The sequence below is a fragment of the Lissotriton vulgaris genome, chromosome 3_1 (assembly GCF_964263255.1).
Source record: "Lissotriton vulgaris chromosome 3_1, aLisVul1.2, whole genome shotgun sequence".
Taxonomy (NCBI): domain Eukaryota; kingdom Metazoa; phylum Chordata; class Amphibia; order Caudata; family Salamandridae; genus Lissotriton; species Lissotriton vulgaris.
Window position 1 is genome coordinate 1,246,769,836 of NC_141689.1, and position 16,887 is coordinate 1,246,786,722.

A 16,887-nucleotide genomic window follows, 5' to 3' on the forward strand; every position below is an offset into this window, starting at 1 on the left:
TGTGGTGTACCACGTGAGGAAGAGAGGGTATGGTCTGGAGCAGGGGTCTCCAACCAGTAGCTTGTGAGCTACTGTAGCTCTTGAGCTAACTCTGAGTGCTCCCCTATGTGCAAACCAGCCTATTAACACCTTGGCTGCTGCGGTTATTTTTCCCCTGTGCTGGAAAATTATTGATGCCATTATTCATGACGAGCTCAGCTCGTCATCAGCACACGACCACCGTGGCTGATGACGAGCTGAGCTCGTCATCAGCATCGAAAGGGTTAAATTAGAAAGATTTTGCTTGGTTGAATTAATATACATATAAAGAAATTGAAATGATGCTGCACTAATAATATTAGTAGCTGTTAATGTATTTTCTTGAACATAAGTAGCTCTCAATACAGAAACGGTTGGAGACCCCTGGTCTGGAGCATCCGGCCTGACTACGATGGTGGGCAGTGGCACAGCTGCTTGAGAAAAAGTCTTAGGGTGCCTCCTCGAGGAATATCTTGTGTGGCCACAGCGAATTATGAAGACATAAGCCACCATTGGATTGGTGGGACTAATCAGGAGTGGATGATGAAACCTAAAGTATGAGTGGCTTGCATATATGGTCATATGAGGTTGAGGAGGACCTGGTACCAGACTACAACACGGACAAGGCTGAGGAAGGGGAATTTTTGGAATGGAGCAGGGAAAGTGGGGTTGCGAGGGGCAAAAGGAGAATAGTTCTGGGTGGGTGGGGGACTAAACAGGTATCTGTTAGTGCGTTACTGGAGACAGTGAGGCCGAAGTCACTGGGGGATTTGTGAGTGGAGATCGAGGACTGTAGAAGGCTGGCAGGACGGCAAGCTTCAGTGGGGGCGCGGACCTTGAAGACAGGTAAGTAGGTCTCTGGAGTGGTCTGGCCTGTCGTGGTGTCTAAAAGCGCGATACTGGGTGCTGGGAAGGTGCAGCAGAGGGCGGGGCAGGGGTCAGATTGCAAAAGGGACATAGATGGCTAACAGAGGAAGAAGGGGAGAAGGAGGAGACTGAAGGGGAAGGACAGTCAGCTAAGGCCTTAGAGGAAGGTGGAAGGAGGGCTAAACAGGACAACAGCGCCAAGACAGACAAGGTGAAGGAAGGAAACAAGGATGGAAAGGACACAGAGAAGAAAGAGAGAAAATAGCTTAAGGTGAAGAAGTTAAATATATCACTCCATCGATCGCTCCCTTTGAACAACCAGAGGACACAGCGGGGAAAGGAAATCCTTTTATTGAACACCTCGCGAAAGTCAAACACCTCCGGCATAATGCATTTCGGCTCATTAGCCTTCCTCAGAAGCCGTTAATGACTGAAGGTAACACCCACACCTCCATTTGAGACTCCACCGGCTCTCTCATTGGTGAGAAATCAGCTGTCCCCACTTAGATGTAATCAGTTCCTGGCTGCAGTCTCGAGTCCTGGACTACAGCCCCCAGCATGCCACTTGCCGGGTGAGTACTGATGTGGGAACAATGTTTTGAAATAAATGCTGTAATAACGTGCAAAAGGGGTGCTTGCGTTGTATCACTGGTGAACCTGAGTCGGGATGTCCTGGATCTCCTCAAGTCCCCCACGTCCAGCCCCATTCACAAGACTCAGCCAGACCCCGGAATGCTCATACAGTGACAGCAAACCCCCGTTTAATATTGGACTGCTCCAGGCAGAGGCCACTTGCTTGGCCAGATCTTGAGGCTGTTCTGGGTGCTCAATACCTTGAGAATCAGTGCCATATTTATTTATTTATTTATTCTTACAATTTATAGAGCGCGAACAAATGCCCGTTGGCGTCTCGGCGCTAGAAACAGTGCGTAAAGTTCCCACAGAGGCTAAATCGACAGCCGTTATTGACCAAACAGCCAGGTCTTTATTTTTCTGCGAAATTGCATCAGGGACGAGCTTTCTCTGATGGCTACTGGCAAAAAATTCCACAGTCTGGGAGCGGCCACCAGGAAGCGCCTATCGCCCCAAGTGACTGTTTTGGTTCGCGGTACCATCAGAAGATTGAGGTTATTAGATCGAAGCGATCTTGTGGATGAGTGGAACCTAAGATGGGCTTTCAGGAAATGCGGGCCGTGATTATGCAGTGCTTTGTATACTATACAAAGGGTTTTGAATTTAATCCTATTCCGGATCTTGAGCCAGTGAAGATCTTTTATGGCTTCCGAGATTGGCATGAACTTCGGGTTTCCAGACAGGAGACGGGCTGCAGCATTCTGGATTGTCTGCAGTTTATTAGTCACTCTGGCCTGGGCATTGATAAATAAGCCATTGCAGTAGTCGAGGGAGGACAACACCAAGGAACTTACCAGTGTCTTTCCTGCTGCAGCTGGCAAGAACGGCATAATTTTCTTAATCAGCCTAAGTTTATGGTGGGCAGTGGCTGCTGTTTTGTTTGCGTGGGCCATAAAATTCAGGTTCTCGTCAAAAGTCACTCCCAGATTTCTGACAGTAGGGACCAGTTTAGGGGGGGGTCCCATACGTGGGCGGCCACCAAGTAGTAGACCAACTGGGTGAGAGATGTCCGAAAATGACCACCTCCGTTTTTTCGGAATTTAGTTTTAGGCAATTGGAGGCCATCCACTCTCCAATCGCCCGCATGCCCCCTTGAAAGTTTTCTGCTACCCTCTCTCCATCACCATTAATGGCCAACACAAGCTACGTGTCATCTGCGTAGGAGGTAAGGCTCATCCCATGGGCCTTGATGACAGATGCCAGGTCCGACAAATAGATATTAATTAGTGTCGGATTTAGGGATGAGCCTTGGGGTACCCCACACGGCAGAGACAGCTTGTCTGATTGAAAATGCCCCAATGTGACCACCTGCGTTCTCCCAACCAAAAAGGAGGAAAGCAAGTTCTTTGCCAGGTGGCGAATGCCCATCTTTCCGACACGGTCCACCAAGATCTTGTGGTCGACCGTGTCGAAGGCTGCGGATAAATCGAGTAATACCAGTACTGCTGTTCCTCCCTGGTCCCGGATCACTCGTATATCCTCAGTCGCTTTGATTAGGGCAGTCTCCGTACCATGGTACTTACGAAAGCCGAATTGGGTGTTGTCCAATGATTGGTGCTTCTCTACAAACTCCGAAAGTTGTATAATCATAGCTTTCTCAACTACCTTGGCTAAAAAAGGTAGACTAGCTATGGGGCTATATATATATATATATATATATATATATATATATATTAGGGTGAAAGGAGATCCAAAGGAAGAAGAATATGATCTGGTCAAATGACCAAGGGTCCCTGTGACAAATGAAAATTGGACAGTGGCATTTCTCATATACACCAGTGTGTAATGCGAGAACGTCCCTGAGAGGTGTGTGGCTAGTATGGGTGTTCTACTGAAAACTCACATAAAGTTTGGGGGTTACGCCTGGGTACAATATGAGGAGGAGTTCAGAGATCAACTGGCAGGAGATGGTAAGTGGGGGGACTTGGACAATGAATTGTGGCCAACAGTCTTATGGTGAGTGGTTTGCCAATGGTATATCATGCATTTCAGGGGTATCCCACCCAGGGAGGGGTGGAAACAGCAAGCAGAGGATAGTGAGGGTGAGGAGCCTCATGCTGGGCCTTTCAACAGTGGATCCTGCAACCCAAAATACTGTAAGTTCTGGCACAACTGCAGGACAGAAGGCCCATTTGATGAATGGCCAATGGCCAATAGTATTGTGTCCCCGATTGGGTGTCCTTTAAAAAAAGAAGAATAGGCCAGTCCACTTCATTCAGCATTTATCATGACCAGAAGGACAGTTGGTAAATGATTTCATTTCAGAAGATTTGTTGGCAGTTTCTTACTCATCAGTTGATGAGGCAATTGAATTGGTGAATAGGGTGGGACCTTCAATGTGTTTGTCTAAGAGATACATTAAGTCAGCCCTCCGCCTGTACAACCTTTTGACTTCGAACTGAAGGGGATTCCGCTTGGGAGAGAATGGTAACTTAACTAAGGCCTTGCCTATAGGGTGCTCCATTTCCTGTGCCTTTTTGAAAAAATCTGTTCATTTCTGCACTGGCTTTTCACGTTTGTAACAGGTTGCACAACCAGGACACATTTCTGAGAAGATTTCTTCTTTGTAGGGAAGCTAGGTTCTGCAGACTGCCAACCAATGCTAGCAAGTTTTCAGAGGCTCATGGAGGACGTATGGGGTCCCCTTGGCAGAGAAAAAGATGGTGGAGCCAAGTACAGTGTTATGTTTGGGTATTGAGATTGATGAAATACAGATGGAGGCACGGTTGCCAGAGGATAAGAGGGCTATAGTGGACTTGATTGACACAATGCTGGAAAGGAAAAAAAGTGATGGTGCAAGAGGTACAGGTGCGGCTGGGAAATCTGAACCTTGCCTGTCGAGTGGTACAGGCAGGCAGGACTTTATGTAGACAGTTGGGACTGACGTCTGGATTGACTCTGCCAGATCACAGAGTGAGGATTGAGGCAGGAGTGAAGGATGGCTTAAGAATGTGGTGTGGGTTTTGGGGGCATTTCAATTGAATCACCCTGAAGGCTTGCCACAACAACTCTCAACCTGAGCAACTCTAGAGAATATAAAAGGGTCCAATCAATAAGAGCTTTCCAGAGTTATGTTGTTTTCTGTGTCTTCTTTATTTGTTCAAGATAAATCCAGTCACTTGGTACATATCATCCAATTGTCTTCAAATACAAATAGCCAACTGATCCTTGCCAACACGTGTTTCGTCTGGCTTTACACCCAAAAGACTTCGTCAGGGCAATCTTACTATGTTTTAGACTGAATATCTAAAAGGTTGGAAATCTCAACAACAAGTTCCTATATTTGAGGTTTTATGTGGGCCTCTAGCTCCTCACCCTCATTCGTTAATGATTCCTATTTAGTATTGAAGAAACCTCCACTCGGGGTCTACCCTCCTCTGGGGGTCTCGTCATTTAAATCCAGATATATTGTAATTCCCGAAAATGTTATGTCCGCTATGGTAATACGCGTCTTGAAATCGCTCAAATCGTATCTCGGCGTCTTACTTGGAGGTTTGGGCGAAGAAACGGAGTGGGAATTCAGTTTTTTCAGATGCTGCGTGTGAGTTGAGGTTTGGCCTGGACTGGCAAGGACATTGATGTGCGGAGCAATGGGCAGACGATTGGCATAATGCAGCGAGAAACATTGCCTTTTTAGAAGTTTTTTCACTGGTAATGGCACCTTGTGTGGGGCGACAAGTTTGCCCAAAAAAAATTAATAAAATGTGGACAGCATGGTGGTGCATATCGTGAACAGGCAATCAGTTGAGGATATGCAGGTGCTCAAATTGTTGAGGGTTTTTGTTATGGCCTGTCTGAAGTGTTAATTTGTGTTTAGAGTAAAACAAGTACCACCAATGCCATAGCGGATGCTTTGTTTCGTTCCCAGTGATAGAGGTTCTGTGGTCTAGCTTCAGGAGTGGACAAAGACAAGACTCTGATGCCTGAAGAACTGTGGCAGATCAGCCTAAGTGGTTGCGCCAGGTGGTACCCAGGTCCCTGGCACAGTCAACGAGGAGGACATATGGACAGGCTTGGCTGAAGTCTTTGAAATCAGGAGCAAGGAGGAGAAACTGTGAAGAGGAAGAGTGGATGAGAAGAAAGGACGTGGTATATTTCATCATGGTAATTATTTTAGAAACAATGGTCTAAGGTGACGATGGTGGAAAAGCTTTGCGGTATTGCATTTGTAGGTAAGTTGTTGTGGGGTCATGGGGGTTATGGACCCTCTGCAGGCGAACTAGGAACGAGGCTGCTGGAATGATGAGCGAGAGAGAAAGGCAATGGAGGATGTCCGAGTAAGCCACAGAGGTGGTTGGCTTTTTGTCAGGTGAAGGGTATATTCCCTGAAGTGTGCAATGATAAGGCAGAATGTGTGTTGTTTTTTGGTTAGTGAGTTGCATGTTTTTTGGGGCCTTTCGGGAGACAACATTGATGGGTAAAAGGCAGGAAAGAGGTTTGCATTGGTCTGAAATAGAAGTGACAGGAAAGATTTCGAGATATACTTAGGAAGGTCAAAAACAGATCAAGGAGGATGTGGGAGTGCAGCGAGTCTGGGTTGTATCTGACAATAGGTTTTACCCAGTTTATTGGTATCAGATGTTGAGAAAGCAAGTGAGAGACACATAGGTGGGGGGCTTTCTGCATCGGGATGTGTCTAAAGTGATAGTGTTTCCATTATTATCAGTGTTGTTTAAGGTATTAAGTGGTTTTAACTTGCAGTCAAAAGAAATATGGGATGCATGCACTCATTTTGAATAGGGACGGCGACAGAGGTAAGAAGGCTGGGTTGGGACACAAGCAGAATAATGGGGTTGGGGAGGTGGTCATTGGATTGCTACAAGCATTATGCTCAGCAAGGGGACACCCACACTGAATAATAACTAATTGTTGTATTGTTTCGCCGTAGGTTCTGTTCGGGGCCTGGTGACCGAGGAGATGACTGTTTGGATTGTGGGTCACTCTAATGCGAAATAACCGCAGAGACACGCAAAAGAGAGAAGGCATGAGGCAGATTTAGGTTTGGGGCAGCATCGACTGAGAGTGCGTTGGCAAGGATAGTTAGAATGTTATGCATGCATTGTTACCTCAGTTGAATAGGATGTTAGGGGTCGAAGGCTGTCCAGATATATTGACACTTAACTTGGGGGGGGGGGGGGGGGGGAATTATCTGGTGAGCGAGAAGAGTTTAGTGCTGATAAAAGCATTGAATGTTAAGTTTTAACGGGGTATACCCAAAAACTACCCAGCCTGGGTCAATGGTACAGTACATTCAAGAAATGGTCGTGGTAGTACCTTGCTACTGTAAGTTTTACACAAAAAAGGAAAAACAGTACACCACACAAAGTTTGGATTCAAAATGCAAACAAAAGTTAATTTCCATGAGTGATAAAAGTAATGAAGGCAGATTTAAAGGAGATGAAAAGCTTGTAGGCTAGTACACATTTGATATGGGCAAAGTTGATTCCTAGGAGAGACTTGGAGGAGCAGAGGGCCCAGCGACCAATAAGGTGATAAGGAAGTTGTTTAGAGAAATGCAAAAGTTTTGTAAAGCAAAAGGGATGAGTCATGTTGTGCACCCAGAATTGAAGATTCAAAGTGGCACAGTTTTCCTGGGGAGATGGTGTACACCTGTCAGTTAAGGGATGGATCTTTATTTGATGCAATAGAGAGTCAATTAAGGCCAATTGTCAGTGGCCTTACGAGAAGGTGGGGCTGAGGTGGTCGGTGCTTTGGTTTCAGTGGGGTTTAAGAGGGAGGACATAAAAACTATACAGGGGAGTTTTTCTGGAGGGCGGTTTAATGAGAAGTTTTCATGGTTTGAAGCAGTTTTATTGTTGTTGAGTTGGACAGGGGGATTGAAAGCGAGGGGGTAGTATGCAGATGCTTGCAGAAGGCGGAAAGTTAAAGGTGTGCAGTTTTAGGAATTAAGTTCGTTCAGCATGTACAGTAGAGCTATACGGAAAGGCAGCGAAGTTGTGGGGGAATATTAGGGGTGGGGGAGGTAGGCCAATGTGGTAGGCACTGAATGACGTATAGTGAGGTTCATAGTTTTGTAAGACAGTCGCCCAGAGGTAACCTGTGGAGTTGTGATGCGCACTGCTTCATTAAAGCTGCGTCAGTGGTCTGTGCTGTTCCCTACAGCTCAAACACCAGTTCCTATTGGAGGTTCAAACTTTTCAATATGCACATTATTAAATTATGAGAACAGAAAAGGGGAAAATTGGTTTATTTTAGACATAATGTCAAAAGTAAAACAATACAGTAAAAATGCACTTTTTTCTATACAACAGTACTTTTGACACTACTTTAGGTTACTGTACGAGTTTAATTCAAGTAAGAACCTTAGAAAACAGTTGTCCACAGAAATGGGGCGTTTATTAAAGCATGGATCCACCTTCTGACACTCGTGGGGGATATAGAACGGGACACATGGTTTACCAAAGCCAGACTAGGAGGCAAGTAAACAGCAAAAAGCTAGAAACCATGCAGTCTTTATTACACGCGCAGGTGCTGAATGTCAAACCTGAAGCCGCCTCTTCTGCAAAACCGCGATAGACAATGTATTTACTTTAATGGAATACCATTCAGTGTAAACAACATTACTACTTAAAGGGGTTTCTCGTGCGTACAGTGTCTTTTCTCATTAAGAAAACAGTGGTTATTATACTGCTTACCTTATCGGAATACTGCTGGGTCATTTCTAATTTCCACTGTAGTTTCTGTCTGACGCTTTCGTGCCTTAAACAGGAGCCGGGCAGGGACGAGGGAAACTAACCAGACACCCAGTCCCTTTTCCCTGGGGGGTCCAAACAAATGGTAATGCCCAGGCCAGGACAGACACAAACACGGCTAGGCTTTCCCTAGAAACAGGGCAGCAGCACTCAAGGGAAAGAGTGCAGAGAAGCGTGAGAGTTCTGCCTTAAACAGAACTCAAAAAGTTAAACAGCTCCAAGCGCAGCCAACCCTGGCCTATCGTGAATAATCGGAACTTGATCCAGCTCGAGAAGACCTGAGCATGCCCACAGGTTAATACCTCTTAGTTCATTTCCAGGGAGACGGCTGGCTAATCTCTTTCTGCGCACGCTCAGTAGGCTAACACTATCATGTGACGTCACTCGAGGAAGTGATAGACTGAGGACCGGTTCAGCAAGGGGTTCCGATCATGAAAGCTGCGCTTAATTCAAAAAAGCCTATGTAACGTAAAGTCTAAAAAAGCATGTTCACCCACGTTTGGTCTTTCATTTTTAACATTCGAGAGATAATGGCCTCGTTGATTAAGCCTATATTTGGCTACAAAAACGTGCCAGCTGCGAGCATGCGCTGTAGTAGTTTAGTGCCGCAGCACTACCTGGAGATGCAGCTCAATTTAAAGAAGCTGTGAGATCTCGTAAGCCTGCTGAAGCCACTGGGATTGTGGAGAACGTCTTTAAAGTGTAGGTGATTACAATTACCAGCAGAGTTGGTTTCATCCAGATAATTATGGACCATATACATGATAATATTTTGGCAAGGAAAAGTGGGAGATTCTAAAATAAATCGCAGAATGTATTTACCCCATTGACTTCTACTTGGGCCTAGTTGTAATAGTGATAGAGCGCGCAGGTCACCCGATTCTTATTTTACCAAATATACGCCTCTGGGCCCATAACGTGTTTTATATCACTTATTTCATAAATCAGGTATCCTACACACCGCTATCAGTAATTCGAGTTTTCCTTTCTATTTATTTTCCGTGTACCTGACTTACCAATCCTCGAGAACAGGTACCTATGATCAGGGGCGGATTGGCACTGCGGGCATTCGGGAATCGGCCGAAGGGCCGCTGTTTCAGTGAGGTCTGTGGGCCGTTTTTTTTCTCCCCTTTCCCAGTCCACAGAGAGTGCTCTCTGCTGTCTGCTCTCTGTCGACTGGGAAATGGGAGAAAAAAAACGGCCCACAGCACGGAGACAGAGACAGAAATTAAAGCGCTTCACTGTGCAGGCCATACAGCGATTATCAGCTGTGGCCTCTACTGCACCCCCTGCCCTGCAAAGCAATCAGGCTGAGGGTGGCTGGGGAGTTCTGGCTTGTTGTAGGTGTAACATTACTTGCTGTATTATATATCTGAACGCAATGACAGAAGCAGCAAAATACCAGTCGGGCGGCACACTATGCTAAGCACAGATCTGTAGCTTAGGTGTTTTAAGCTACGCCCATAATTACATTGAACACCCCCTTTGGAGAGACCCCTCAGTTTTGTCATCCCACTTAAAGCCCTGGAAACAACACCATGTCACAGACACGTCAGGGCCTGGCACTGTGCATCATGCATGACTCATGACTTCCAAGGTTTCAGATTGACTATGTGCAGGGGCATCTTGAACGCCTCCCTTTGCTTTAGGAACTACAGCGAGGGGTGAGTTCCTGATGACTCTCTTCTGTCTGCAACTCTGCGTACAAAGGCTCAGCTCACAATTATTGTGAAAAGGTGGGTGAGAGAGTAAGTGAAGGGATGGCTGGATGGATCAGTGAGAGGGTGAATGGATGAATGAAAGGGTGAATGGATGGATGATGAGAGAGAATGGGTGGATGGATGAGTGAAATGATGGATGGATTGATTAATTGATAAGTGAAAGTGTGAATGGATGAACAGATGTGTGAAAGGGTGGCCGTAAGGATGGATAAGTGAGTGAAACGGAGGGTACATGGGCAAAAGATTGGATAGATGAGTGAAGGAGTGAAAGGATGGATGAGAGAAAAGATGGATGGATGATTGAAAGGATGGATGAGTGATAGGGTCAATGGATGGATGCATGAGTGGATGAGTAGATGGATAGTTGGGTGGATGGAAGGAAGGAAGGATGGATGGCTAAGTGAAAGGGTCGATGGAGAGAGAAAGGGAGAATGGATGGCTGAAAGGGTGAATAGGTGGAAGGATGAGTGACTGGGTGGATGGATAAGAAAGTGAAAGGATGGCTGGATGGGTGAGAGGGCAAATGGCTAGATGGATGAGTGAAGAGATGGATTGGGTGAAAGGGTGGATGGAGAGAAAAAGTGAGGATGGATGTGTGGATGACTGAAAGGGTGAATGTGTCTAAGGGTAAGTGACTGGGTGGATGGATGAGTAAGTGAAAGGGTGGCACGATGGGTGAAAGGGTAAATGGATGGATGAGTGAATGGATGGATGGGTGGAAGAGTGGATGAATGGGTGGATAATGGGTGGATGAGTAAAAGGGTGGATGGAGGGATGGATGAGTGAAATGATGGATGGAAGAATACATGATGGATAGGTTTGCAAATGGTTGAATATGTTTGGATCTGGATTAGCGGCATCTTATGTTTGCCACTTTACATCTCACAATAACTATCCAAGCAGATCTTCCCGACCATTTCTCTCACCAAACATGCCTGCTCAGAACCATGAATTGTAAACAAAATATCAGACTGGACAACCCAGTGCTGTAACCATATATATAGATTATTATCATATGAAATATCACAAAAAGACCTGCACAGTTGATCAAAGCTGCGTGCATGCTGAAAAACCGTGAAGTACACGATTGGTTCAACCTGATATAAACTTATTTTGACTAGTGCTTAAATGGTTGTCTATTTACTTACTTACATAATAATGCACAACCTCCTCTGATGGGTCTGTAAAACGTACCTTTTGTCCAGAAGGTTTGTTCTGAATTTTAACCCTTTGTCCTGAATTTTTACACTCCCCATCCTGAATTTGCACCCATCCCAGTTGGTCACCCTAGTCCTGACACTCCCATACAGAACTACAGAGTGTTCACCCTGCCTTTTCTATTTGGTTACTCTTGTAACCAGATGCACCACACTGCCAAGCTCTAACTCAAGAGGGGCCATCTAATCCCCTTGGCATCCCACTCTCCACAGGGCTGACCAAAGTAGGCTGAGTAAAGCAGTACTCAAAGCTACATCGAGTGTGCCTCAATTGTCATCCCACCGAATCCAGAAAATACTGCACTAGACTCAGTGCAGTAGGTCTTCCTCAAAGGTTTACTTGACTTGCCACATCCAGCACCCAGAAATGCAATGTGTTGCTAGCCGATCCCTTCCTCTGAAGCAAGAAGGAACCGGTAGGAACCATTTTGTTTACCATTTCTTTGCACAATTTACTGATTCATTTGTGTGCCAGTTAATAATGTAACTTTATTTTAAAGGCCTCATCCAAAAATGCAGACAAGGGGCATATTTCTCTATATGCCAAAAATATTAATTAGTAAGTTTTGGTTAGTTTTTGTTTGTAGTGTGTAGGTCTGACTGCACTCTATTTTAGGTCCTAGGCCAGAATGTGGCAACATGTTTGTGTGTTGATTTCAGGACATGTCTAAGACTTTGTGTAATGTGATTTCTCAAAAGAGAGCTGTTTAGCCTCATTCTATGCTAGGCCTTGTTCGAGGCCTAAGCAAAATTTGCAAACTTGGCACTTCTTTCTCTGTGCAGAAGAATGAACTTTTCTAGCATATTCAGGTTAGAATTCCTTTTTGCAGATTTTATATCATTTTCATGGTAATTGAGTAATCCTCAGTCTCCTCATGGCCCAGACGTGAAGGCAGCAACAGATGTGAATAAAACTGTGTTTTTTGTATATAGACATCACTTGCTGGCTGTGAAATAAATGTATGACTAGATTGTACAGATACATTTTTTCAGCATTCTTTACACCACAGACTGCCTTTTCCTCATTTGTGAATTTTTACTTTTGTTATTACATGTTCTGTTCCCAGAGATTCCAGTCTTACCCTTTCACCTTGACTTTATACTAGATTTCTGATTTATGTGATGATTAGCTGGTTGGGAAAGAGTATCTAACGACCTTGTGCAGGGCGTTAAGACTGCATGTAAGTATTCAGTTATCAGAACTGCAGTGCTCCTAGTCTTTACCAATGTTACTTGCTCTGTAAGCTTTAAAAGGCTTAATTTACTAAATATTTCTATACAAATTCGACCTCAAAGAGTAACCAAATAGTGTATCATGAAAGGGCACGCCCCTTGAATGTGGGCCACGCCCCTTAAATGTATGCCACGCCCCTTGAACGTGGGCCACTTTTTTCGTCAGTGCCCGGGCCAAATTGTGATCCCAATCCGACCCTGCCTATGATCACCAGTTGTGTTAGGTGGTTGCTTTTCTAATGGAATGAACATTTTATGATTTATTCATTTTGGAGGTAAATAACTTCAATCCTCACTCTAATTTTATGAAGTGATAAACTGTGAGTATAGGATTAATTGATCCAACCAATAAGTGCGGGTTGGGCCATTGTTTTTGATAAATATGATCACCATGGATCAGGAGCTGAATTTGAGATTCAAGCAGATAAACACCAGTACCATATACATTTATATTTTGTTTATACCTTGTAATAACCACAAACACAAGACATTTTAAAAGCTTTATCTAATCAATAAAATCATCATATGCCATGAGAATGAAATTCACACAGATCAAAACATCTATGACCAAGATTAGAAAAATAGTATAACTATGAATCAAGGTAAGGAGCATCTAACATTTGGAAAAATAAAGGAAATGGGAAAGAGAAGAAACACGCTAATTTTGTATCACGTTACTAAAGGTTGGGTAAGAACAAGGGAACATTCTACTAAAATGCTAATTTGAGTATACTAAAAGATATAGAAGGAACAATACTCTCAGGATGCGTTATATTTCTATAGGAAGGGTAACAGTGGAACATACTAGATATGCAAAACAGTTCAATGTTTGAGTCAGGGTAAGGAGAAGATAAGGAACACGCTAGAAAAATACTTTTGTGAGAGTCAAATGTCAGAGATAATTCACATAAGATTTAGATAGACAAACACCCACATATATTTATATTTACCTAGGACAGAATGAGGACTAACCCTGGCCACGGGTCAGTTGGGAAAGGCGGGAAAGGACCCTCAAGGACTTGGAATGCCAGTAGGCGAGCAGGTACAGCTCATGGACAGTCAGGACAGGATCACCCCAGGATTTGGATCAGGACTGGGCTCACCAAAGGGTACGACCAACACCTGCAGCTTCGGATGCAACGCCTGCGCTACGCCCTCTCTGCAAGGAATCTGCCAATAACCCCGATTGGGTTCTCAAATCTCCCAGCAAAGTGCTTCGCTAGCACTTAAAGGTTTCTCCACCCCAGACTAAGTTTGTGGAAATTACGGACAGAGTGCTCCGCAGCTCTCTGTATTAATCACCTAGAGTTCGTAGGGTCAGTGACAGGTCAGCTATTCGGACAAGTCGGACAATTTCTCTAGCTAAACCTAGGCCAGTTATACTGTTTTTGGGTCGATGTACCACCCACAAATGTTGCAAGTGAAAGGATCCCCAACTTCGGATTGGACAAGAGAGGCGGTTAGGTCATGACACCACCTATAATTTGAACTTTCCCAGAATTAATATTCAGTTTTCGAACCCACCCCTTACATTCCAGTTCCCATGGCATAGAAATTCATGGCACAATGGGGCATACAAATTTTATCGCAACATGTAACAAGTTCAGGTACAAATCGAAGTCTTCTCCTGGAGCAGGGGTAATTTTCCCAGGAGCATCTTAACTTCGGCAGCCAGCTGACTAAGTTCCACTACTGCGTGATTCGTTTCTCCTTCATCACATGGTTAGTACTACACGGGCTTCAAAGATGGAGTGGCTCACTGCTCCCAGGCCCACAACGATCGATACATGAAAAGTAAGCGAAAACAATTTAGAAACACAAAAAAATTGAAGACACTGCATACCATGATTGGCTTCTCTACACCCCTCACTTTATAATATCTATAGCATTAGGAGTTAAGCAGAGCGAAACAGCTGAGCAAAAACAGCGGTGGCAAGCGAAGAGCATGTTAGAACAAAGCGGCCAAATTAGCAGTACTGCGCATGAGCGAAAAATTCCCTCCAGAACTGCGAGTGCGTCACATCACATGGGTATGACCGACGCATGCGCAGACTAGAATCCCGCATAGCAGCGACCATTTTAGCTGCAAGCGTAGTTAGGATTAGTAAACACATAGGCAAGCATCACTGGGACACCCGCGTGTAGTGTAAAAGTGCAATATTAATAAACAAAACAGGTTGATTATGATATTACATTATGCGAGATTCATGAGTTCAAGCAAGTCGCGTAACGTGCGAATCCTTGCTCCATCAATCCCCTCTTTGATGATATTTACTATCATCACTATTAATGGAACCAGATGCCAACTTTCTCTTTCACATCACACCCATCTCAATTTCTACAAACTTTTTGTTGAGCCTTTTTTCTGCATCCTTATTAGGATGGAAATTCTTCATTTTCTTGTAAATCTTATTATTCAGCTCTTCCAATTCAAGCTCATCAACATTCCGTTTCACTCCTCTCTTATTCACAGCATACTTCTTTTTGCATTTTTGACATTTACAGCAAATTATTAATATTATTACAATCAGACTTATTCCTGCTATTGGCATCAGTATTTTACTCACAAGACTTTTACGTATGTTAGAAAACCAACTACCTACAGAGGAGAGACCATCAGTTAGTCTCTTCCAGGCACTGTCAACCTCCAGTGGTTTGACTTCCTTTTCCAAATTAGTTATGTTCCTCACATATTTCTTAATTTCAACACTTTTATCAGGAATGTAAGTGCAACAATGTTGCGCTTTCAACATTCTACAGACTCCGCCCTCTTTTGCCAATAAGGTATCAAGAGCAAGTCTATTTTGTAAAACCATTGATCTGATCGCAACCATTTCAGTATTGACCAGCAGGAAACCAGCAGCAGTGTCAGTAGATAACCGATCCACCACTGTAGAGAATTTGCAAATTCGGTATGTATTCAGAACCACTCCCACTCCAGGTATCAATGCACTAAATATATCACCTATAATTTCTCCTACACTTTCTCTTCTACTACGCACCAAACCATTAGTATTTTCATTGCTTCCAGCGGCGTCATTCACATGGTATATTTTCGGGAAGACAATGCCAAAATAGCAGCTTCCATACCAGTGATCCGGCAATTTGAAATAAGCCTTGTTCCCACATATATAATAAATTCCGGGAAACACAGGTTCTGACCCATTTTTGAAACCCCAGCCTCCAATTACCTTATAATTATGTTCGCATTCACTGGAACCAATGAATATATTATTATAATAACTAGTCTTTTTTCTATGAAGACAAAGTTTTCCCTTTCTTTCGAAATCCAGTAACAGTGCAGCGTTCTCTTCACCATTTGAGGTGCTTTCCATGTTTTCTGCCCATTTAGGAGTTTTCTGTCTTTTATCATTTGCCTTTCTTTGGAAACTTTCCCTTCTTTTCTCTGCCATATTTAAAAACATTTTTTCTTGTTCATGCAATGAACAGGTCAAATTATTTCTGTGTGCTTCACCTAAATCTATGTCACCTTTAGTCAGAAAGTATTCTCCCATATAACGAGTCACATCACTCTTGGTGTGTACAATGTTCAGATTTCCCCGAATAGGAAGTTCAGAAAAAATTACGTCAGAGTTAGAATAGTAATACTGCAAAGTTCCTCTATAAAATAAGCTTGCTAAAATGCTACAGGAAATTCCATAGGTTAGTGGTAAATGGTGATAGGTCACACCTTCAGCTACAGAAGTGGGTAGCTTCATACAGACATAGCAGTCTTCTATTTCCATGGCTTCTACATAGTGTACTAACAGGTTTGCAAATACATTTAAATGTGTTCTGTTTTTGATTCTGTGATAATGTAGTCCTCCCTCATCTGATGCATCTACATCCATTTTTGTCTGTCTAAGACTAGAGGTTTTCTCGCGTCTTTCTACACTTTGTGGTGTCTCTTCTGTCGGCAGAATTTCTGAGTCTTTTGTCACTAGTTTAGTAGGGTACAGGTTAGAGTCTTTACTTATCATGAACGGTATTGAAATTGTTAGTCCTATCCATAATATCAGTACTATTGCTACACTACACATACATATTTTACAGCATGTTTTACAGCAATTCTGTCTAGGTCTTCCATTTACATTTGAATCAGACATTTTGGCTTAAAAGAAGTTTTCCAACCCCTCTTTGTAACTTTACACAGGTGGCTTACGCAGGTTAACTTTCAGGTTGGGTCTTCTTCTTCGGAACCCTGATCAGCAATCAGTTCTTCGTCACTCCCGTCACTTATCTCGAGGTCTTCAAATTCCTCTAGTACTAGGTAAGTCCATTCGGGACTCCAATATTTTTCGTTTTGTCTTTTTATTCTGTCACTTCTTCTTTTAGGCTTGGCTCCAGACTTTTCTTTTTCACTGGCAGCCCTTTTTCTGTCTTCTAGCTTTTCCTCTACAGTTTTCAATCTCAGTTTCAGTCTTTTTTTGAATCTTGGTTCACTTTTCTTCTTTTCAAGTCTTTTAACTGGCACTGTAATTTGGC

At 43.7% G+C, this 16,887-nt stretch overlaps 1 protein-coding gene across 1 annotated transcript in view; it reads right to left on the reverse strand.

The window, feature by feature from the left end:
• LOC147727737 (uncharacterized) overlaps positions 1-8,578 on the reverse strand; it is a 214,146-nt gene extending 205,568 nt beyond the window's left edge. Inside the window, exon 1 of the mRNA XM_086961737.1 lies at positions 8,175-8,578. Within this exon, the coding sequence (XP_086817863.1) occupies positions 8,175-8,198 (24 nt within the window). The 5' untranslated portion in view covers positions 8,199-8,578. The remainder of the gene's footprint in view (positions 1-8,174) is intronic.
• Positions 8,579-16,887: the final 8,309 nt, after the last annotated feature.